The sequence below is a fragment of the Botryllus schlosseri genome, chromosome 6, assembly GCF_051294905.1.
Source record: "Botryllus schlosseri isolate E-star chromosome 6, Bs_hap1, whole genome shotgun sequence".
Taxonomy (NCBI): domain Eukaryota; kingdom Metazoa; phylum Chordata; class Ascidiacea; order Stolidobranchia; family Styelidae; genus Botryllus; species Botryllus schlosseri.
This window is the reverse complement of record NC_137241.1, coordinates 3047680-3071970: the sequence shown is the minus strand read 5'-3', so window position 1 is coordinate 3071970 and position 24291 is coordinate 3047680. Positions and strand designations below refer to the sequence as shown.

Genomic DNA, 24291 nt, shown 5'->3' with positions numbered 1-24291 from the left:
TAGGCACGCCTCACTTCATGATAGTGGAAAATTTCGCGCCCTCTTATCATATATTACGAAATATCAAAAATTGCAGCCAGAATGATAGCAATTCCAACGGATAGTTTGATGGCACGGAAGGTTCTGGCTCTAGATTAGCGAATTCTGAAATATGAAAGTCTGACAATATACAGAGCAAAACGCTAGGGTGGATGTAAGTCGCGCTGTGTGAAGCTTAAATAGCCTGTATGTTGAGCGAAGCTTGCAGTTTTTATGAACTTCACCCTCCCTCAACTGAGTGTTCCGTGTTTTTGTCATAAGACCGACTTTAAACTTCTTTGAATTTCAGTTTTCGACTTCCTTCTTTGGCATGACCGTTAATCCGTTATGGGTGATAGATAGGATGAGTCATGAGTGATATAGTAATCGCGAGCATTGATAGACTTTATATGGAATTAGGGATTTGGAAACGTATCACGTATCAATTAGATTCAGGTACCGTATAATGCGTAATGTTACAATGACAACAGAGAAAGTATGAACTAGACTATATGGAAAGAGTGATTTGTTGGGGCATAATCGGGGCATATTAATGAACAGGCTTCGAAGTAAAATATTTTCCTGTTCATTTGATACAGCCCATGGTTCTAGTCAATCAGAAAAGCAAGTTTTATGTTTTGAATTCCAAGCAACTTTTCGCGAGCCGCACACAATAGCTTCATGGGCCGCATTTGGCCCGCGAGCCGCACTTTGCCCAGGTCTGTCATAGATGCAGCAGGGCCCACAAAATTGACTCTGCAGTGTGCATTAACAAAGTGCTAAATGAACGAAACCATGAATAATATGATTTTTACATTATATTTGTTGCAGATCAGAGTTTGTTTGTTTTTTATATTCATGATCTTTCGACTATATTGGTCATTTTACACCAGGCCGATATACTTTATTTTTGCTTCCGTATTTACCGACTTGTAGTACGGCCAACTTCTAGGCAAGTGGTTCCCAACCTTTTACGTCTGGTGCCCCTCTTGGCCGATATTTGAGCTAAAATTACCCCCCTATGAAAAAGTTGCCTGTGACTAAAAAATGTGCTTTTCAACGCGCAACCATTTGTTGACTGAGCAATTAATGGCCAAACATATTCAGATATGTCCGAACTATGGCGAATGCAGACCGCACTAAACTTTGGTAAAGTACAGTAAAATTTGACCTGTTTTTGACCGGTAGGGTAGCCGCTGACGAAAAATAAATCACCAAGTCCGTTTGCTATGGACTTGAGTTGAATCGATGAGTTTCGTACGGTATGTTTTTCACGTTAGCTCTTATGTTGGCTTAAAACGTCGAACAATTTCACTAGCGGCCTTGTTCTGATTTCGGCTTGACGTTTTCCTGCTTAACAGCAATTTGGTCGAGAGGCTGCCGTGGACCCATCGAAATCATCTCGTGAGCCTCACCTGATCAGTGGGTGTAATATATAGGGAAGGCATTTAAACATACACCTAGCATGAAATCCGCCAAAGAAACATACAATTGTAAAGAACTAATTTCTACTTAACAGTTCTATACCATAAAAATCTAAAAACCTTGTGAACCCAGTGTATCTTCCGATACAATGTCAAAGCCAGATTTCCCCTAAAAAATTTAGGCCAGAATCCCCCCTAAAAATTTCAAAATTCCCCCCAAGGGGGGAATTCCCCTCCGGTTGGGAACCACTGTTCTAGGCTTTTTATAAGACCTCGCTTATGCGGATCACGTGGCGAGGAGGAGCCTAGATAAACCTACAACACTTGGACAGGAATTCTGGAGTCGACCTCGGTCAGATTCAAACCTGCAAACCATTGGTGTTATAGCTGTGGATTATATCACTACGCTATCTCGCCATCTGCTGTTCCCTTCCAAACATCAAGTGTTGGTGGTTTAGATCTAGGCTCCTCTTCACCATCTGATCTTTGAAAGCAGTGTCATACAAAAGCATAAAAGTGGGCTGCTCTACGAGTCGACAGATACGTAATTAATATCAAGAATATCGGCCTGGTGTAAACGAACATTGCAGTGGAGAAACTTCATGACTATTAGGAACAACAATCAGTTTGGAAAACGAGGATTTACCTAAGAAAGTGCCTTCGTATTGTTTGGTTGAAATGCAACAGTGTAATACCCTTTGATCAATTCCATAATGAGGCGTTAAATATTGGACAGCGATTCAAGATTTCAGAATGGTGCGACTGTGACTTCGAACCGCAAATTCTCCTGGGCACGCCACTGCACACGACGACGTACGTCCACAACAATCACTATGTGATCACTAGGGCAAGTTTTTGAAACTTGTGCAACTTTTTTACAACTTCCGGCAGCTTCCTACATAATCAGAAGTTATGCAGTTTTGGCGTTTTAAGCTGTTTGGAGGAATCTTGTATTGCAACTTTTTGCAACTTTATTCATTTTTTTATGTAACCTTTGCAACTCTTTTCGATTTTTCATGCCTCTTTCGCAAGTTTTTCCGAATTGGTAGGCAATTAACTTTTTACTGTAAATGTTCGGCACTATATGGAAATAAATCGCTTGATTATTTCCCTGTTGTTTAAATTTGAGGTCGTATATTATGGAACGTACATTCAGGCTAGGCCACCTAAAATGATATTTTCTCGGGTCTTTTTCAGGCTATTGATTTTGCTGAAGTCGCCAACACTGAGTTTTGCTAAAGTGCCTTGGATACGTAACAATTCGAGTATTTTCTATCTCATACCCTAATATTTTGAAGGAACTTGTCCACGAATGGAACTTTTAGGTGCAACTTTTGTGAAAATGCAATGAAACTATTTACTGCAACTTTTCTTCAAAATAAGTGCTAATTTCCACGGATTTGACTGCAACAAAACTTGCTCAAGTGATCACTGACCGCGTTCAATTAGCTGCAGAAAATGAAAAACATGTTGGAGTTTGGTGTGTGTCTTCGAGGTACAGCGGCATCCCTGAGACAGGTTCAGTGAACCGCTTGGTTTTCCGGGAACACCGGTTGAAGACCACTGGCTTCCCTTTCACATATTCTTTTCTGCTACTAGAAATACACTCACTAACCAAACTGCCATAGTAGTGGTTCGAAAAGGCCAAAGGGATGGCGGGCCGAGCCGGGTAGGCAGTAAATACCAAGTTAAAAGGGTACATGAAAAGCAACACAGACTGATGGCGGAAGATCGCGTGCATGGAAGTCGTCCGTAATATGACGAAAGACCGAAAAGACACTGCTGATGTTACTGCAATTGCTGTAGGCTACTGTGCGTAAATGGCCTTATAGGCTATTTGGAATGAAACAAACAAAACAAACTCGGAATAAACGTTGTCGCGACCCATATCATGAGAATCAACTGACCAAGACAGTCATCAACTTCTTACAGTCGCATAATCGTTGGAATACTGGCTATACCAGTGGTTCCCAACCTTTTTCGACTCATCACCCCCTTTTCAAGCTCCACACCGATCATCGGCCCCCAAATTTTGTGAACCGAATAATGAGCATACAAACTGTAATCACCGGCTGGTTCACTAAAAAAAGGTCAACTATGTCGAACTTTTACACTTTTGCAGCTAAATTTCCTTGGGTTGACTAAAAAAAAGGTCATTTCTCCGACTGGGCTTTAATTTAGCCGTTTCAACGCGCCATCGCCCCCTTCGCTATTTTCGTCCGTTGTCGCTCCCTTTGTCCATTTTCGCCCCCCTATCGCCCCCTTCGACATTTTCGCCAACCTAGACCGCCAAATCGCCCCAAGGGGGGCGAAATCGGCCACGTTGGGAACCACTGGGCTAGACACTTCTAGACACCTCCAGGTCTGCTACATGTAGTAGAGTGAGTTTCCTACTTCTGTACCACTTATACCCAAGTGACTACCTAGCCAGGTCGTTTTGTTTTAGACTACTTCTACTTCTACTTAACAGTCATTTGGGGAATAACCTTACTCTCTCATACAACTGAATATATTTTCTAATCTTCGATCTAGTTGTTGTGTTATCGTCATTTTGTGTTGTGAGATACCTTTCGCACAGCCTAGCATGTCCGCGAGTGTTTAAATGAGAAAAAGTATTTATAAAAAATAAACATATACTGGTGATAAACACTAAAAGCACTGCGTCGCTCCAGCATCTCCTTCATAGCTCGCATTCAAGTAACCTATTCGTTTGTACACAATCGCTGACTCCCGCACTATTATTATTGTGTCGTGACTCCACTTATACCGACACATAACATCTGAGCCTACGGGTTAGCGCAGCAGGGAATCCAGGGTTCTATATATCAGAATCGCTGTGGTCGTAATTTACTGAAAAGCGAAATTCACAAATACGCTAACTTGCTATGTAGACTCAGGAAAGTGTCTATTAGTCCAGCGGGGGTTGACATGGAATGGATCCGTACACAGAGACAATGCGTCAAAATCCAGAATGTTGCCAATTGCAGATCTTGATTACATTGCAGCAGACTAATTCACGAATGTGATGATGATTTGAAAACTATCACCCGGGTAGGAAGCTTTATTGATGTCACGCTGAATGGATAAAAACATTGGTGGGGGAGCGAGTAACTTTCGCCCCATTTGAACTGGATTCGCACGCGGTTCTACAATCGACTTGACTGTAAATGATGGTTTCCTGAAATTTTACGCCATGTGGCTCCGAGTTCCTTCATGTGCCGCATCCAACAAGGTGATATCTACAAATCCCTGACTTTATAAACGAAATATTGTATTTTCAAACAGCATCTGTCTAACTATCGCAATGCTCTCATTAAACCTGTACAAAGTTTGGATGCATTTAAAAGATGATGATGTAGAACTCTGTTTATATAATACACTGGAAGTGACAGATATTTGCGTAACGTTATAATGTTTGATCTTCTCGGAGGCCTACACTGCATTTATAAATTAATAAAACCTCACACTGCAAATCCGCGCAATCATGTATCGAATGGTTGCTTAACATTGTAATGACAAGCATTACGAACTTCAATGTTCGCGATATACTGGGTATTTATTTCATTCGTGCACAAATATATATGTCGTATCGTAATAAAAATAATTATTCCTGTAGTTTAGCATGCTCGTGGACCTCCTGCTACTATTGTTATATATGCGGCCAGTGCTACGGGCGCGGTTATGTATCTTGCATTGCTGAATTATTATGATGATCCATGGGTGAGGACTTCGCCATTCAATCGACAATAAACCGCCCTGTAAATAATTTCAGAGTTAGCTAACCACATGCAACAGATATTCCAGCGGTATTTATATCAGATTATCAGATTATTTATAAATCTATCTTTAAATGCATGATCGCATCAAGTCAGACATACTAGATATTTCTATACCAACCAAAGCAGGGGCGGGAAACTTCTCCGGTCGGCAGGCCGGATATGGGAAAATGATGTAGGCCCTACTTGACGGGTCGGATTACAAAATCTATACATTAATCGCGTAGGTATTTATCCATCTATACAAGGAATGAATCGTGTTTAATGTAAAATTTAAGATTAGAGCATAGAGACCAAATATAGTATTTATTGAATTTATAAACAGTATAGCTGTTGAAATCAATCAGACATCTGTGTTCGGTTAAAGTTGTCAACAAGATCTTTGAACTCTGTCCGCATGTCCTATGTAGAAATCCTTAGTGAAGACTGCACGTGAACATCAGCTATATTGGAAAGCACTCCTGTCTCATCGTTAATGTTCATTGTGCAAAACAGAGAAACTAGTTTCATGTCCATCTATCTCAGGTTGGCAAACTTGGATTCATTCTGTGACGCATAAAATTTGTCAATACTTTCTGAATGAAATTTCACTTTCAGGGTAGAAACTCCCTGCGGGCCGGTCAAAATCCCTTCTAGACCGGGATCACCAATGCAGGGCCCACGGGCCCCTGGTAGCCCACAAGGACCAGATCAGTCACCCGCGGTCCCATTCTAAAAATAGATAGAGTAACAGCCCTTATCAGTGAGCTTTACTTGATGAGATTGATTTATTTAGCTGTTCTTGTGTAAATCACACTAACATGCAACTTCTTTACTCCCGCCATTCACCCGCTTCAAAATTTTATTCTTTTTGGCTGTAAGTCGTTTTGTGTTCAGAATCAGTGACGTGCGGTCCAATGAGGCAGGTGAGGCAGTGCCTCACCTGTCGTCTGGGTGAGTAAGTGAAAATCGTGAAAACCCTGGATGAGTCGATGATTTATTGACGTTTTACATCGATGTTCATAAATAACTAAATTTGAACATTTTTATCACCCAACATCATCAATCTGCATAATTATTATTCAAAAATACAGCGCCAAACGTATGGTGAGGCACAGGTGAAGCACGGGCGGGTCGTGCCGCACCTGCGACAATGCAATTCGTCACAAATAGCCCGGAATTCGTAATAATGGGTATCAATCAAAGGCTATCGTCACACTGATTCCGGAAATCTAAATATCAACAGTGTCAGAGCACCAGAACCCCCTCAAAATCGCCAGTGAAGGTGACATTCGGCTTTATTACAGACAATGCCATCGCAGAGAAACAATGGCCAGGTGAGGCACAAACGAATCTGATTCATGCACTAGTCGCTAACAATTGGACACTTGGACAGTCGAAGCGCAGTGAAACGCGCTATGTATGCCGGAATCCAACAGTCTTGTAACTAGGAATTATATAGTAGCGGCGGCCAACACGCAATAATGTGGAGCCAATACTTTCCTTTACTTGTGTAGCTGTTATATATTGTACATCCATAGCTACGTTATATTGGATATTTTACATCCATAGCTACGTTAAATTGTGGTATGTGATAGCTCCTTGCATAAGCTAAATTGTCGTTGTTTGTGTCCTTTATGCTGTGTTCGACTGCAATACCCATAACCCCTAATTGTGGTATGTGATAGCTACACTTACATAGCCTGCGTTGTCGTTGTTTGGTCAGTGGTGCCACTCCTTGTGTTTTACACTAGATTTAGTGTATTTCAGTGGCGGCTCGTGACAATATCGGGTAGTGGGGCAAGGGCTGCAAGCGACTTTTTATCAACATGACGTCACAATGGCGTTTTCCAACGTAAACAAATGACTTGGTGGCACCAAAGAATGTAGAAGGACAAGAAGTGCGAGGTCATTGTTGCGTCACGCCACTGTTACGCAGCGGCATCCATTTTGGTCTCAAAAGACCACAAAATCAGCCTGAACCTATGCGTGCCGCTGTAGTTTTCGGTCATATTGGCAGTGATATTTATGGGATTACGCTCGCAACTGGGATATTGGACATAGAAACCAAGGTGAATTTTTGTATTTTCGTTGTCTGCTGATCGTTTTTATTTCAGATCACCCCGGACTACCACAGCAAAATTCCTTTCTGGGCTGCACCAAATTGTAGGCCTACATATGGCGATATATTTAGAATCTCAACCTAAAGGCTTCTTGTGCGAATTGTATCCTGTTGAAGCAGGAAATGGAGCAAGTAAGATTCAATATTGCCGATAGTAACTTTCCGCATAGATACTGTAACAGCATAGACCACCCACTACGATATAAAGTCACCCATCTTACAATTTGCAGCTACAAGGCCGGTGTCAGGAGAAAGATGAAGAAATTGCGCGTTATTATTTTTATTAAAAGTTTAGAGTCACACTTTTCACCTGTTTAGGTCTTGTGTTCCGCGGAATACAGTGCGAACAAATTCAGGGAGAAAGATGAAGAAATTGCGCGGTTGAAATCGCTGGTAATGCGAAATCCTTGTGAAATTAATTGTAGCATTTTGACGATACAAATACACGCTGAAAACCATACAAGATACCCAGATGTGATTAATAGCGGAATTGTACAATTTATGATAGTTTTGGTACTTGCATGTAAGCTCGGATGACAAGGAACAGGTGGAGGAGTGTAGGAAGGTTTTATTCAACAAGGATCACATTCAGGCTTTGAAAAGAGAACGGCAGGCCTCTGGATGCAGATGGGCCGGTGATACAATTATGTCAGCACTGAAAATCAAGTTTTCATTGTTGCTGACGATTACCCCTGACGAGTGTCAGCCGAAAATATTCGGGTTCATTTCAATATGAATATACTATTTAATTGTATATTGAAGTTCTGTACCTCCAAGAAGCTCTTCAAGTTTTCATTTGGAAAGCATGGGTAGTTTTTGAGCTCCAACAGTGTTTCTATATCAAATGTAAACATTTGATAGTGTAGATATCTGAGTAAATCCTCTGATACCACGAACACTTTTCTTAATTTTTTATTATATTCTCGGGTTGAGGCTCGTTCCAGTCTCTGAAGTAATAATTAATTGGAGTATAAATTAATCACTCATAGTCGGACTTTATAAATAAAGGGTGAAATTATCCAAAAAATAAATTTTAATAGAACCGGCGAGCGCGTCTGTAGGCAAACCGAAGGCAGATCGCTGCAGCTTTTGAGACCAAAATGGCGGACGCCATACGTAACAATTAAATGACGACACAATGACCTCGCACTTCTTGTCCTTCTACCTTCTACATATAGTACTCTATAGTGGCACGGTAACACGAACTTCACGACAACAGTGATTTTTACGTATGTGCCGCGAGAGGTCTGCCGGTGAGCTGTGACTTGAAGTGTGGTAACTGCGTAAACGGCGTACGGAACAAAGATTCGACACGGTTCATGTTCGCACTATACCTGACTAATTATCTGCAGAAATGGAAATGACTATAACTCGAGAGATTGCGTGAGCCTAACTGGAAAGGTCATCGAGTTCGGACACATACGCAATTGTTATCTCATAGATTGGACATGTCACATTGAATCCAAAACATCATTCTGAAGAACTACGGATAGCAGCCTCGGAAATTCGGTCGGTACAGCTTGGGAGATTTTGGCCTTGAGGCTGGAGACTGTCACACGACACATACGGCTTACGGTCTATAGTGTCTATATGTCTGCTGCAAAATCGCCTTCGGAAAATATCTTACCGAATAAATACGTGGATGAAAGCCGAAAACTATAGGTACACTGTTACATGAAATCATCGAGAAGCAGCCTCATCATGACCGTTTTCGGTATGGCACACTGTCAAAATTAATACGAACAGACCAACACCGAATTTTGCCTAAAATTTACTGAGGAATAGGCTGATCAAGCGATCAGCTGCTGTTAGCCGCCATCGAAAACGAAACAACTATCGCGCTTGACAGGGGTGGTAATTGTGAGCAAATGGCCTGAAGGCCGCAATATCACGGTGAAATTGACATTGGAGAATATAAAATAAAACTAAATATTTGAATGCGAACCGAGGATGTTAGTAAACTGTTTCATGATATCATCATCTCATCACCTATCTCAGTATGGAACACACTTAGCGTTAACACAGATACACCGGCTTTTGCGTGAAATCCGCAATACGTTAGGTAGGCTAAGTGTCAGATCAGCGCAAATCTCTACCATACTCGACCTTGATAACGAAATTGCTGCCCTAATCATTGAGTGACAACCTTCAGACTTGGCACAGCGTTCGATACTAAAATCAAGACATACCATGACGGATCTAGCTAAGGAGCATCGTTAAAATCAATGGAGACCAATACCGTCTTTGCCCAAAATATGTTTGCAAAAAATGACGAGTCAGCTCTCACTCGACTTAGGAAACGAAATTACCACTAACATAGTTCAGTGTCAAACTTGAAACTTGGTACAGCGTTGGATACTAACGTTAAGACTTACCGTACCAAATGTCATGACCGATCTCGGTATTGAACATCGTCAAAATCAATGGATACCAATACCGGCTTTTTAGTAAAATCTGTTGGCGATACATGACGGATCAGCACACACCCAACTTTGGAAACGGAATTACTACCCTAAACTTTCAGTAGAAACCCTGAAACTTAGGACAGTGTTAAATACCACCATCACGACATGACATACCAAGTTTCAAGAATTATCATGGTATGAAACACCATCAAAATCGGCCTGTACCAGCAAAGGTCGACTAAACGCATATGACGGTAACCGAGTTCAGATATAGATACGATTGTTACATCACACCTTAGGGGCAACCATGCTATGTTGCCCTACCTGCTCGGTAATTTTATGAATAGGAGAGAGTAAATCACTGTTTCTTTATTGTGCGCGGCTTTGAGAGAATAGGCAGTGAAAGCTTGTTATGAGCGCTACCGGGGCATGCCCCCGCTAGGCATTCGAAAAGCGAAAAAACGGAAGAGAATTCGATTTTCGCAGAGACTTCGCTATACATGGGCATTTACAAGCGAAAGGACAAGAAGTATACGATTTTCGATGGGATTTCAGTACATATAAATTGTTGTGCGTCTATAAATGGTAAAGAATTGTTATTGAACAGAATTTTAGGTGGGGCAATGCCCCAGTTGCCCTATAGGACGAGCCGCCACTGCAGTGGTGTATTTTGACTTGACCTAGTACATTTTCCTTCGAAATTCGGCAAATAGTGTTTTTTTTACTGAACAAATTTGTAACTGAGGATGCTATTTTAATGCACTTCGAATAATTTATACCGGTACTTGAAGAGATAGTAATTGCTATCCGTCTAAACTTGCCCATTTAGCAAAATAGCGACCAGTCCTACATGTATTGTAAAATATGAAATTGCAACGGCTATTGGTGTGCACAGAAAATGCTATCTATGCCCGCTTCCATTGTTACGTGCGTACGTGTTTGTTTGTATGTTGGAGGGGGGCCGTGCCTCACCAGTCATGAACCTCACCACACGTCACTGTTCAGAATAGAGTAAACTTTCTTGTTCGGACGGATATAAACATGATGTTCTGGCAGCTGTTGAGCTATATATCATGACTCTGAGACCAGTGATCGTCGAGACGCGCAGAAATTGGGGGATTGCCGGCTGGAAAATGTGGCAATCCGCTAAAATCTATTTTTATTGAAGTTTTAGGCCATTTGTCGGGATTTATGAACCCACTTTTTTCGATATATATAAAAAAGGTATTTTCACTCCACCCTGCTGCCTATAGTGCTCTGATTTTCAAGGTAAAGAAATCCAACCGAACACGAATAAACGGCGGGAGTGAATGGTAGTCCGTCGCATTGATCAGTACCCAAAAAGTAGCTCTTGGTGTCACAAAGGTTGGTGACTAGGGATGGTGTGGACGCGCGGTTCACGTTCGCGTTCTGTGAGTGAACCTTTGATATTTAAAGGTTTACGTTCACAAACGAGCCATGGTAGGTTCTGGACTGTGAACTTTTTCATATATTACAAGTTTAACTTCGGTATAACATCTTTGGTTAAAATTTATTTCATTTCAACTGCGGGCCACTCTATATATGCATGACGCTGGCAACATAAAAATTCAACACTAAACCAGCATGCACCTTGACCATCTCAAAAATGTTACTTGCTTTGTTACAAACGTTTGCTCCAAATATCCAGCTTTCCGTTTGTGACTATGTAGTGACTCTCTGCTGTAAACTTGACCCGCAATCACACAGCATCAAGAGCGAAATACACTACATGTAGTTGTGGATAGTCAGCGAATGAAGCTTATTTAACCAACCAACGAAATTGATGTCTTTGTCTGATGTACAAATATCTAGCAGGCGTCCGGGTTCAATCTTGATTTCATATGTGTATTCAGTGGTGGCCCTACGATTTGGGGGCTCTGGGCGAGACTTCCTGGGGGCCCCCTATAAAAAGGCTATGTGATCGCAACTTCTGGGAGCCCAGTCCCCACACACCCGTTTCGCATCTATTATTACCAACTTTATTTTGCGCCATATGGAAAGGACGTGATGTGTGTATGACAGTATACACGTGGCTTAAATGCGAAATTGCTCTAGCTCCAGAGCCTTCTTCTATCATACATTGCCAAATTGTAAAAGAAGAGAATCAGTTAACTATAGGTGTTATGTCTTCATGTTGAAGATGTGTGGCATATGTAGCGTGAAATAATACGACTGCCGCATACCAAATAGACCACACTAAATTGTAAAGCTATCGGCTGACATTAGTAATTAGCCAGCACAACATGTCAAGGTTTGAGCCAGGCGCTGGGATTAGGCCATATCTATTATTGCATGTGTGCAAAGATAGACTACATCAAAACTAAGTAACTCTACCGCATGTAGAGATGTGATGATTATCGGGATATGGTACTTTTCTAACAAATGCAGAGATTTGATGATGATTGACCCATCTGTACAGAATCACAGGGTTGTAATTACTCGAGTCACGATTTTTTGATGACTCGACTTGACTCGAGTCATTTTCTGGAAATGCGGAAATGACTCGACTCGACCCGAGTCAATCTGTCTATTGACTCGACTTGGACTCGCGTCATTGCGCATGACTCGAACCAGGTCATTTGACTCGAGACTCAGATGACGAAGACCGACATTTCATTGTCATTTCAAAGAATAGTAAAGTAACCACGCATATGGGATTTCGTCTTTGGTACTGCTACTTGGAAATGCGACCAGAAACTGCTAAATGTGAAGATAATTAGTGCATTATGAATGCGAACTATTCGATATCACCAAACTGAGTTATAAAAAGTTGGTTTAAAAAGACTTCAACAGGAAACTAAGCAGTCAACACAATGACTTGGACTCGGACTCGAGTCATGATACCACGACGTGGACTCGACCCTCTCTCTGATCGCTGACTTGGACACGAACTCGGTGGTGCATTGAAAATGACTCCAGTCAAAACCATAAAAGTGAGAATGACTTGCGAGTCGGAGCTTGGTTGGCCGAATGCATTGTCAGGTCTGGCCTAGACTGTTGAAGCGTAAGCTTATATTCCCTTGCAAGTCCTTGTCGAAATTGTTGGCTACCCGAAGGAAGATAGTCATTTTGTGGGATGATTATACCAATTGATTGCCCCAGTTGATACAACGGGAGACGTTTAAAACGTCAATATGTACTTCAGCCTATCGTGTACATTAATATAGGCTATCACTTCACTGAAATGTAGGGTTGGAATTCGCAATATAACGGCACGTGACGTCATGAAGGTCACGTTTGCGTTCACACAGAACCTTTCAAAAAGGTTCGCTTTCACACGAACCTGAACCTTTCAGACGTTAACACCATCCCTATTGGTGACTCCTGATCTATACCTTTTGCGTGGTAGGCGTATAGTTTCGCCGCGACAGCAAATTTATCTTAAGTAGTTATGATAACATAGTTCTAGTGGCGAGTATTTGAAATTGAGCTGTTCCAGTTATAGTTCTTGCTAGATGCTCATGTGCAGTTTGAAAACCCATAAACTTATACATGTTTGATCGAGTTATTTACGACAACCAATGTTATCATAATTGCGACGTTAACTACATACTACACAACAATACATATAAGTATACTTGAGGTATAGATGGTCGCGTGGGCAACTGCGTAGCCTCTCTTTTCTTTGACGTGTTGACAGCTAATCCAGTCTGGCCTTCTCGATTTTTGGCCGATAAAAGAGAAGGAATCACGGTGCACTGTAAATAAAGCACGAATTCCCATGGTTACAAAGGTAAAAGACGATTTGCTGTCGTTAGATAACGTAATAGTGCAAGCATCGGCATGAAATGCGAACAGATGGAGCTTATAATTTAATCCCATGCCATCATTGTATTGATAACTTTGTGCATTGATGGCCCGAATGAGTTGACTGTAATCGATGTCAGCAACTTTGCCTCTGCGTATTAACTACTGCACATTTTGCTAATGAATATACCCTTCTTGCTTATGTTGATGATCAACTCATCATCACTGACAGAAAAGGAGCATCGATCGGTTTGATGAACTGTGGTAATTCGACTCTGTAGCATAACAGAATAAGAGAGATTTCAGACTATCAACAACTGCATCAGTGGCACAATACCATCATAAGATGACCCTGTCAAATTAGTGGTGCGTTTCTCCGTTGCAACATCAGTGGACACGCCGATGCAACATCCAGTGGCGGCTCGTGACAATATCGGGTGGTGGGGCAAGGGCTGCGAGCGACTTTTATCAACATGACGTCACAATGACGTTTTCCAACGTAAAAAAGTAACTTTAATATGATGGTCACATGAATTTCCCGACAACAGTGATTTTAACGTAGGTGCCGCGAGAGGTTTGCCGGTGAGCCGTGACTTGAAGTGTGGTAACAAATGTTTTATTCATTTTTTTTTTAATTAAAGGATTATTTTACATAATGTACGTGAACTAAGAATCGTCCCTATGCCACGAATCAATTATCAGGTCATCCTTAGTAGCATGCGTTATGATTTCATGGTAGAGTTAGAGATTACGCAAATCGATAGGCCGTCCGAAAGTGTTTCGTACATGATCCTGGTGTGTTACGACCACTGAGCTGGTGGTTACGAGTTACGACCAGGTGATAGGCAACCAAAGCGGAGGTACCCGGCGTACGATTGGATCAATGGACTGGACAATTTCTATCATCATCATCATTGGTTTATTAGCAATTTTATCAGTTCAATACACCACAAAAATGCGATACAATGAAAAGACAGGAATATGTCGAAGCGACAAGGAGTAGTCTTCTAGACCTTTAATTTTCGCTCTAAAGGCAACTGCGTAAACTAGCCTACGTACGGAGCAAAGATTCAATACGATTCATGTTCGCACTTGACTTGACCAGACTAATTCCAATGATTAGAACTCGAGAGATTGCGTAAGCCTAACTGCAAAGGTCAACGACTTCGGACACATACGCAATTGTTATCTCATAGATTGGGCCTGTCATATTGAATCCAGAACATCAATTTGAATGGTCTTTGAAGAACTAAGGACAGCAGCCTCGGAACTTCGGTCTCGGAACAACATAGTACATTTTGGCCTTGAAACTGGAGATTGTGACGCAACACATACGGCTTACTGTCTGCTGCCAAATCGCCGTTGGAAAATATATTAATCAATAAATACATGAATGAAAGCCGTAAACTTAGCATACTGTTACATGAAATCATCGAGAAGTAGCATTCGCAATCTCATAACCCATTCCGGCATGGTACACTGTCAAAATCAATACAAACAGACGAACACCGAACTTTGAGTAAAATAGATCGAGGAATAGGCTGATCGAATGATCAGCTGTTAGCCGACATCGAAAATGAAATAGCTATCGCATTTGACAGGGGATTGTAAGCAAATGGTTTGAAGGCCACAATTTCACAGTGAAATGCACATTGGCGAACATAAAATTATGTGAATATTTGAATGCAAACCGAGAATCTTAGTTAGCTGTTTCATGCGATCATCGAGATATACCATTCGAAATATCATCACCGATCTCGTTATGGAACGCAGACTAGATTAGCACAGACAGACACCGGCTTTTCCGTGAGATCCGCAATGATGTAGGTAGGCTAAGTATCAGATCAGCGCGCATCTCTACCATACTCGACCTCGAAAACGAAATAACTGCCTCAATCATTGAGCGTCAACTTTAAGACTTGGCACCGCGTTCGATACTAAAATCAAGACATACCGTGCAAAAGCTCATGACAGATCTAGGTATGGAACATCGTTAAAATCAATAGAGACCAATAACGGCTTTTGCGTAAATCTGTTAGCGATAAATGAAGAGTCAGCTCTCACTCGACTTTGGAAACGAAATTACCACCCACATAGTTCAGTGACAAACTTAAAACTTATTACAGCGGTCGATACTAACATTAAGACTTACTGTGCCAAATATCATGACCGATCTCGGTATGAAACATCGTCAAAATCAATGGAGACCAATACCGGCTTTTGAGTAAAATCTGTTTGCTGTACAATGTACATGATAGATCAGCACACACTGAACTTCGGAAACGAAATTACCACCCTTATCTTTGAGTAGCAAGCCTGAAACTTGGAGCAGTGCTAAATACTACCTTCACGACATATCGTACCAAGTTTCAAGAATTATCATGGTGCGAAACACCGTCAAAATCGACATATACCAGCAAAGGTCGAGTCAACGCATATCACGGTAACCGAGTTCAGATATAGATACGATTGTTACATCACACCTTAAGGGCGACAGGCATAGTTACCCCACTTGCTCGGCCATTTTACGAATAGGAGAGAGTAAATCACCGTTTCTTTATTGTGCGCGGCTTTGAGAGAATAGATAGTGAAAGCTTGTTATGAGCGCTACCGGGGCAAGCCCCGGCTAGGCATTCACAAAGCGAAAACACAGAAGAGAATTCGATTTTCGCAGAGACTTCGCTATTGATGGGCATTTGTTAGCGAAAGCACAAGAATAATGCGGGTTTCGCCGTGATCTCGGTATATACTGATTGCTGTGCGTCTATAAATGGTTAAATTGTTATTGAACAGAATTTTAGGTGGGGCAATGCCCAAGTTGCCCTATAGGACGAGCCGCCACTGGCAACATCATGATCTCATTGAATTTTGCCGGACATCGCGAATTCGTTGATATGAATTAACCCATTTTGTGCTTCCCACCCTGTCGACCTAAATTGAGGAATTAGTGATAGTAACAGTTTTCTAATTTTTGAAGAAACGTGAAACAATTTATATTGTTTGTGGTGTTCAGGGCGTTTTTTGACATCGATGGTCAGTTACGCTAATGTGATTCGGTATAGCTGCCTACTTGTAGCACGGGTCACTTCTAAATTTTCAAATAAACCGCAATGGTTAAACCTCCAACCACCAACAATTCATATAAAGTGGTGAAAAAAAAACAGCACGGGAGGATGTAAGTATAATTCCTTGTGCTTTGAAGATGGAGATGTGAAGGAAGCGTTGGCGCTATAATTTGGGTTCTCGACTCGATCCCAGATTTCGTGTTGCACAGAAAGTAATGAGTGTCAATGTAACATGGACGGCTTCGGTCAGACCCGGCTTGGGTTCTCACATCTGACCCGCGGCTCTGCCGCTATACGTCATCTCGACGATGCCGATAAGAGTAAGCTAAATACAAAATATTTACATCCTCACCGAGACGATGCGGGTCGCACGATATACCAACAGCTCCTAATCCTTTCATGGGTGAAATAACATTCGATTGCAATGTCGTGTCAACGTTGCGACTAACAGCGTCATTGGCTGCAATTGCTACGACGGAATATGCCGGCAGACTGCCCAGGAACGATGACATTTGCGCCGACTGCTCATCCAATGCATTTCGAGTTTTTGTGAAATTGAGATCATTAAAAAATCGATCAGACGATGAGGTAGGTATAATTTATAAATATGTATGAATACTTGTCCAGTTGGATCCGAATATGTATTGAAATTATCGGCTTTGAATGTGAGAGAATGCAGATCGAATCCCACAACGCAAAATCCCATCCGATTCGGAACCTTCTCGATCCCATTCACTTTTATACTGCAGGAATCTCCGTCCAAATACCCACGAGATATTACTTCGAATTGAAAACGTGCGGGAGCTGCAATTTACAATCATTCAAACTACGAGGTGGCCAGTAACGAAATACTTCTACTTTTCTGAAATACTCAAGTAATTTTCCACTACTTGGGTTCGGATTAAAGTAGATCTAATTTCCCGCTAATTTTACTTCTATTTCGTAATATTTTGTAATCTACTTCCTTGCTTTTCGCTATTTTCATTTTGAAGGCGGTCAATTCTACCTCTACTTCAAGTAGTTTTCAGCCGCTTTCAAAAGAAGTACTTCTACTCGTACTTGGGTAGATATTTGCGTTGCTGCTTCTACTTCTACTTGAGTAGCTTTCTTGACTACTTTGACCACCTTTGGTCGAACTGTAGAAACGTACATTCGACGATGTAGCTGCATCACATCGAAAGGATTGGAACAGGGGTTGCAGACTTGTACAAACTAAATATTTAGTTAGTTGATGGTCAACTGACTAACGATTTTTTGAGTACTTCAAGTTCTAGATCTAGTTGTTGATTTTGAAAATTGAGTAGATCTAGTTGTAGTTGTGGATTTTGAAAATTGACTAGTTCTAGCTCCAGTTGTAGTAGCAGATTTTGAAAATTCAGTAGTTCCAGTTCTAGTTCTAGTTGCACATTTCAAAAAAATATTAGTTGTCGAATAACTAGAAAACACGTGTCGTGATTTTGGGAGAATCGAGATGCAGGTGTTCTGTTGAATAATGTTCTTGCAGCCATTGCAAGCTCAAAGCCATCACTACTAACAGCTAGCCGGTAACTTTTTGAGGTAGGAATCTCTCTCATTTCAAGCTCGAAACCGCAATGTCCGATATTTCCGATGAAATAAAAATTAATTTGTTGACTAGGAGAATGAAATCTAGTTCTGCACGGTTCTAAACCTTTAATGAGTTAGGAACGCCTACGTCACAGATTAGCAACTATTTTCTGAGAATGACATGCAGGAAATACTCTGGCTATAGCCAAGTCAAAAGTTTGCATCATACACGGCGGTGTATGTATTTCTAATAAATCATAAATTGTAAGTAATGAAATATTTGGTTAACACACGCTTCTGGGTGGATGTGTTACTATTTGTAACAACTTCGCACTAGGTTTCAGGATTGTCACTCAATGATTAGCATAGTAATTCCGTTATCGAAGTCGGCAATACATCGGTGCGCGCCGATCTACCAGATACTCGACAGATACTCGCTAATCATCGAGTCACAGTCTTGAAACGTGGTGCATTGCTAGATAACAGCATCAAAATATACTATACTAAATCTTGTCACTCAACTCGATATGAAACATAGTCAATATCGACAAAGACCAATAGCGACTTGCCTTCAATTATTGTGGCAGACGGATCGACAATAACAATGTCGTGAAAAGCATCTGGGCGGAGTATCCACTAGAGTTGTTCAGATTTGGAAATTTTTATGGAAACTGTCTTGAATAATTCCAAATGATAGTTAAGTACGTAAAAAAACTTTTAAAAACGATTTTGGTCACCTTCATCCTGATCTTCCTTCCCCTCAAAGCCCCCAATGATCCATGGGGCGATAATCCTTACTATTGGATGTGTAGTGTTGACCATGTCACCGTTTTATAGCTGGCGTGGCGTTATCAGTTGAGCTGTCCAAATCTGAACAACCCTAGTGGTAACACCACCTTTGAGAACACACTGGTTTAACGATCGGTCAAACCAAAAGCGACTGGACTTGAACCAAATTACAATTATTCTTAATCAATCAATCAATCAATCAAGTTCGATTGGAATTTTATCTTACCATAACAACCTTCATGTATTAGGTCTATCCGCAAGCAAGGATCAGAATGCCATGTCTTTGGTATGATACGAATTGAGCGACAAAAGAGTGTCTCCGAAAATATGTTGAAAACTTTACTATTCCTGTTCGAATTTCCGGTGAATGTCTGTAACAACCATTTAGTATTTGTGGTCAATCTCGAACAGGGTTGGCAAACATCAGGACCGCGAAGCAATTCTTAGTAGACGATAAATGCGTGTACAATTCAGCACATTTCTAACCAATGTTGGGATACCTCCATTATAGTACCACCCCCGATGGCATATGTAGTGTATTTCATAAGCCACATTATAACCATCCGATAGCGGTATTGTGGTTTTACCATTATGATCAAGTTGCGAACATTGATACCCAATTTAAAGGCAAAAGTGGCAATTCCAAGGCAAAACAGTGCATACGGTGATCAGAGATCTATATTCGCAGAAGTGAAAACGCCTACGCAAAACCGGTATATGCAGGTAAAATGAAAGCATTACTCAAATATCTGAGTAGCACTGCTGCATCACTTCTAACTTGAAAGGTCCAAGGCCGCGACAGAAACCGGAATCACGATAAATAATAATGAAGCAAACTCCAACGTCAGCGTTTAAACTTGAATCTCTGGTATTCCTCACAACGCATACGCAGGGTTACCACTAAATCGAAGGGAATAGCCCCTGTTTAGTGGTTTATAACAAGGAGTGAGCACAATGATTCGGGTGCTCGAATCTGAATCGAATAATAACTCTAATGATTCGAGCCGAGTAGTAAAAGAAGACTTTATAGAGTATTGAAATTAAAATTAAGTTAAATAGTAGTTATAGAAGTAAATTATAGGTTTAGGACTGTTCCCAGCGTGTACAATATGAAACGTCACTTTGTAGTCTAACATAATACAAACATGTAGCGCAAGGCTATGCACGGTATTTCTGTGGAATAATTTAACTGGTTGGACTCGATTGACTCAAACAGAGTGTGCCAACATGAAGTTCGTTTTTTTCTCAATCTTTCTGTCGCTTTTTAGATTGATAGACACTCACAAGTGTGTCACTTGAAGAAATGACAATTCCTTAACTCAAATGAACTTTCACGCGGTTGATTGATATGAAACCACGCTCTACCTACACTCTATCGCAGTGGCTTTCAACCGGGGGTCCGCGGACCCCTGGGGGTGCGTGAAGCATTTTCAGGGGGTCCGCGAAGCCTATAAATTTGTGAAATGATTGACAACCTAATTTGTATTTGTATTTTTATTAGGAAAAGCATGCGCCAGTTTCGCTTCATAATAGCTAAAACGTTAGGACTCAGTTCATTGAAATGGTCGTCTGGGATGAAATATTCGACTGTGCAAACTCATTTTAATTTTCAAATTGCCAATAGCCTACTGATCCAAACATATTTCTGTTTAGAGATGTTTTGTTGGGTTATGTGGAAAAATGAAATGTTGGAGGTGGTCGAACCGGGTGACTTCGAAATGTTTCCAAAACATTTTGGATTTGTAGTTGGCAGTCTCAACAAATTAGTAAACAGTCGTTTGAAATAAGAAATTCGTGATGAGAGAGAAATGAATATAGGCTGGACGTGATATGTTCATTAAAAACGCACACCCAAACCTGTCGTCGGAAACGTTACGCGTTAATATTATATTCGCCACCAATATATATTTGTGCAAATGGATTTTCGCCACTCCTTCATATCAAATCGAAGACGCTGATTTTCAAGACTATAAATATAGCTGGAAAATTTCCTTCGAAATGAAAAAAGTCTTCCCAATTTTTGTATATAATGTGCTGTTATTTTCAAGAAAAGTCATTTTGTGGCCGTTTATGACTAGTCTACATTTACTAGTCAATTGACCGTTGCACTAAAATCGAGTTAATTTTGAACGAAAACTTGTGGGGGTCCGCGGGGTCCATGACGGTCCAAAATTGGGTCCGCGAAGACAAAAAGGTTGAGAACCACTGCTCTATCGCTACTTGCTATCTCGTCCGTAGAGTGGGCAACATTCATTTAATTATTATTGCATGCGTTGACTTGCTCCGAAAATATTTTATTGAGATTCTACTTACCTTGGTCCTTCCATTTTCGGTGTACTCTTTGTACGACCCTTGTTCACTAAGGCATGATATGCGGTATGTCTTGGTCCAATGGTCACTCGAAGGACTTCCTTGAGTAACAATACCAGCTACCATTCTTGGTCCTTTAAATGTTATTTCTATCCAATCGTTATGTCCTGAATTTGGATTAACATTATATTCAATTACAACAATGTAAGAAAATAGTGTGCATGTAGTATAGAGTGCACCAACTACTTGAACCTAAGGCGTATCGAGCCGATAGTAAATCAACCAATGTAACAATGCAACATCTTGTCAGAATGAAATCAAGTCGGCCGCCATTGTGGATTTATCAAACGCCGCCATTTTTCATCCACACATTAACAACCACTTACAACGAATAAAATGTTCAATGGCAGTCAATTTCTGACAACCACTGGCTCATACCGTGGCGCGAACCCAGACATATATCCTAATCCTTGTCAAAGTGTGCTAATTTCCGAATAGCTGCTCATATTGAGGATAGCCAAGCCAGTCCGACTCGAGACTAGTTGAGAATAGAGCCCGACCAATACCGACAACGATAGCGATAACGAGAACTTTCATCGATAAGGCCGACATATTCACCGATATCGGAAATATATGGCATTCAGCTAAATTGAATTTCCAAAACTCCAGAGTATTTATTAGATCAGTTTTGCAGTTATTGCCGTATGCTTGGACATGAAATAAGCTAAAAAGATTGTAACGTCACGACAAAAGTACCGATTTTGTCACCCCAAATGATCGATATCGATATTTCTGGCAAATTGTGATATCAACTTGATATAATCGGCGCATCGATATATAATCGGTTGGGTTGGAATCTAGTTAAGAAGCCGTGAAGCGAGACTGAGAGGAAACAAGACTTCATGGAGATCGGACTCGTGCATAGTTTAAAAATACTTCAGCTGCAGTTCGAATGCGGTGGCTTTTTCAGTATTTTTTTTTTCAATTTTTTTCCTAACCTTATCTTTAATTTGAGACCACATCATATTCAGAGCGAACTGACCCTTTCAAGTTAACATCGCTTTCTTACCAGCCCGGCCACACCATGATTCAGTTGAAGCGATTGTCGACCGTCCGTCAAGATCCGCCAATGTTCTTTTATTCTCGGAACCAAACGCTACAGACGAGGAAAATGAAACACCGTCCATATTGGGCCTCAGGTTCATCGAGCATCCACGTCCTGGCACTATAAAAGCGAGTTAGATATATATTGATCCTGTATGTAGAATTTCATTATATGTTCTCATTTATAAGGAATATAACTGTTGTAAGCGAAGTGGAGCTACATCAAACAATATGTTCACGTGGTCAAATTTATACTACTTTCGAAGTTTTTCGACTGGTTATCATCAGAAGCGAACGTCCATTTCTGTTTAGAGGGATTTATTAAATGCATGAAGCCAATTCCAAAACTATTTCTATCAAAAATACCTGCATTGGACTGTGAGAAACTCGCAGTGTAATGCGAATGCTTTGTAAACCATGGTCAGACGAATTATATAAATTATCAACGATGTTACAAAATATTAATTTCACTCGAGAAAACACGTGGAGCTTTCGCTCATAAGCAACGTGGCTGTATCCATCATTAGATTCCGATGTTTTGTATTTAGTTCTATTTTGGATTTTTCAAAAATGTGTTTTTGTGGAAGTGTGGGTTCTGTTCGTTGGTTCTAAAACACGAAATCGATATTAGCTTGAATTGGATATTCGATATTCTCAAAGAATATCATATTATTGAACAGTATATTCATATTGAAATGAGCCCAAATATTTTCGGCGGTCACTCGTCACGGGTTCTATATTTTGAGATACGATTGTTGATATAAAATGTTCTTTCCAATTCTCTACTAGTTGCTGACGATTACCTCTGACGAGTGTCAGCCAAAAATATTTGGGTTCATTTCAATATGAGTATACTATTCAATTGTATATTGAAGTTCTGTACCTCCAAGAAGCTCGTCGAATATCATATTGGCCTCTGGGGGTTGTGTTATCGAAATGTATCATGACAATGAGCACTTAACATATCTTGATCAACGAATTCGACCCAAAGTACAATGCAACTTCTGTTGCTGGGGATCTCAAATCGGGGTACGCGTACCCCCAGGCGACTTGGGCAGCTTAAGTTATCAGGCATTGGGACGATTTTCTGAAACAGCGAGTTTAGGAATTACGTGAAAATCGATTTTAAGTGTATGATCATTTAACTCGGCGTTTGTTAAGGTTTAATGGCTCATAATAATTTTGTATTTTCATGTAACGTTACTCGCCTCCTGTACGATATCCGCACTCCGTAGTACGCCATACGTGCATTTGTAAGAGGAACACAGTGGGAAAAGGTTTAAGAATCCCTGCTATACTGCAGGAAGGTTTTGGCAGGGTTCATAGTTCAGGTGATAAAATACAAGAATATCTCTAATATATATAATATTACCCTGAAAATGATTTGATGAGGATTGGCGAAGAGCTCGAATCTCTGGCTCTGTCTGGTTCCGTACACCCCATTCCGCCTCGTACGTTTTTGTCCGTAAATATTGGGTGAAATCGGGGATGTTCTGATTAGAGTCAAATTCGTCATTAAGCTCCATTTCAATTGCGGTCTCTTGTATCGGTTTCGAGAAACAACACTGTGCGAAACACAGTACCACGCTCAGAAGACTAGAAACTCTTAGAAATATCATCATTCAACAAAGATGATTTCGATTATACGTAGAATCAATTCAAAGGAACCTTCCTATAAGATTATCGCTGTGATAGATACCGTCAAATGGTTTCTGTTGCCATGTCTCATCGTTATATATTGCTATGAGGATGATAATTTTTTTTCGCCAATAACTATATGTATAGTTGGTGTACTCTTGGTTTATTAATCATTTACATCCGATACGTAGCCATGACATACGAGCAAATAACATGCGGATACTGTTGACGTGGGCTGCTGGCAGTTCCCGGCAACACTTTAGTTGCATTCTGGCGTGCAGCATGTCACGATTAAATTTCAGGTCACCATATTATAATATTGAATAATCAAATTTCTATTGAAAATCG

General features: G+C 40.7%; 1 protein-coding gene and 1 long non-coding RNA gene across 2 annotated transcripts; one reads left to right on the top strand and one right to left on the bottom strand.

The window, feature by feature from the left end:
* Positions 1 to 4979: 4979 nt before the first annotated feature.
* Positions 4980 to 24007, bottom strand: LOC145440933 (uncharacterized). Its single transcript, XM_080318711.1, has 8 exons — positions 23678 to 24007; positions 22271 to 22426; positions 21205 to 21368; positions 19118 to 19262; positions 17177 to 17361; positions 16910 to 17078; positions 13324 to 13443; positions 4980 to 5198 (listed from the first exon to the last, which is right to left on the bottom strand). Exons 1-8 carry the CDS (start codon positions 23925 to 23927, stop codon positions 5179 to 5181), a joined length of 1209 nt encoding a protein of 402 aa, XP_080174837.1. The 5' UTR covers positions 23928 to 24007; the 3' UTR covers positions 4980 to 5178.
* On the top strand, positions 6971 to 7786 carry LOC145440967 (uncharacterized). Its single transcript, XR_013915664.1, has 2 exons — positions 6971 to 7269; positions 7550 to 7786. It is a non-coding gene; the product is annotated as an uncharacterized LOC145440967 (long non-coding RNA).
* Positions 24008 to 24291: the final 284 nt, after the last annotated feature.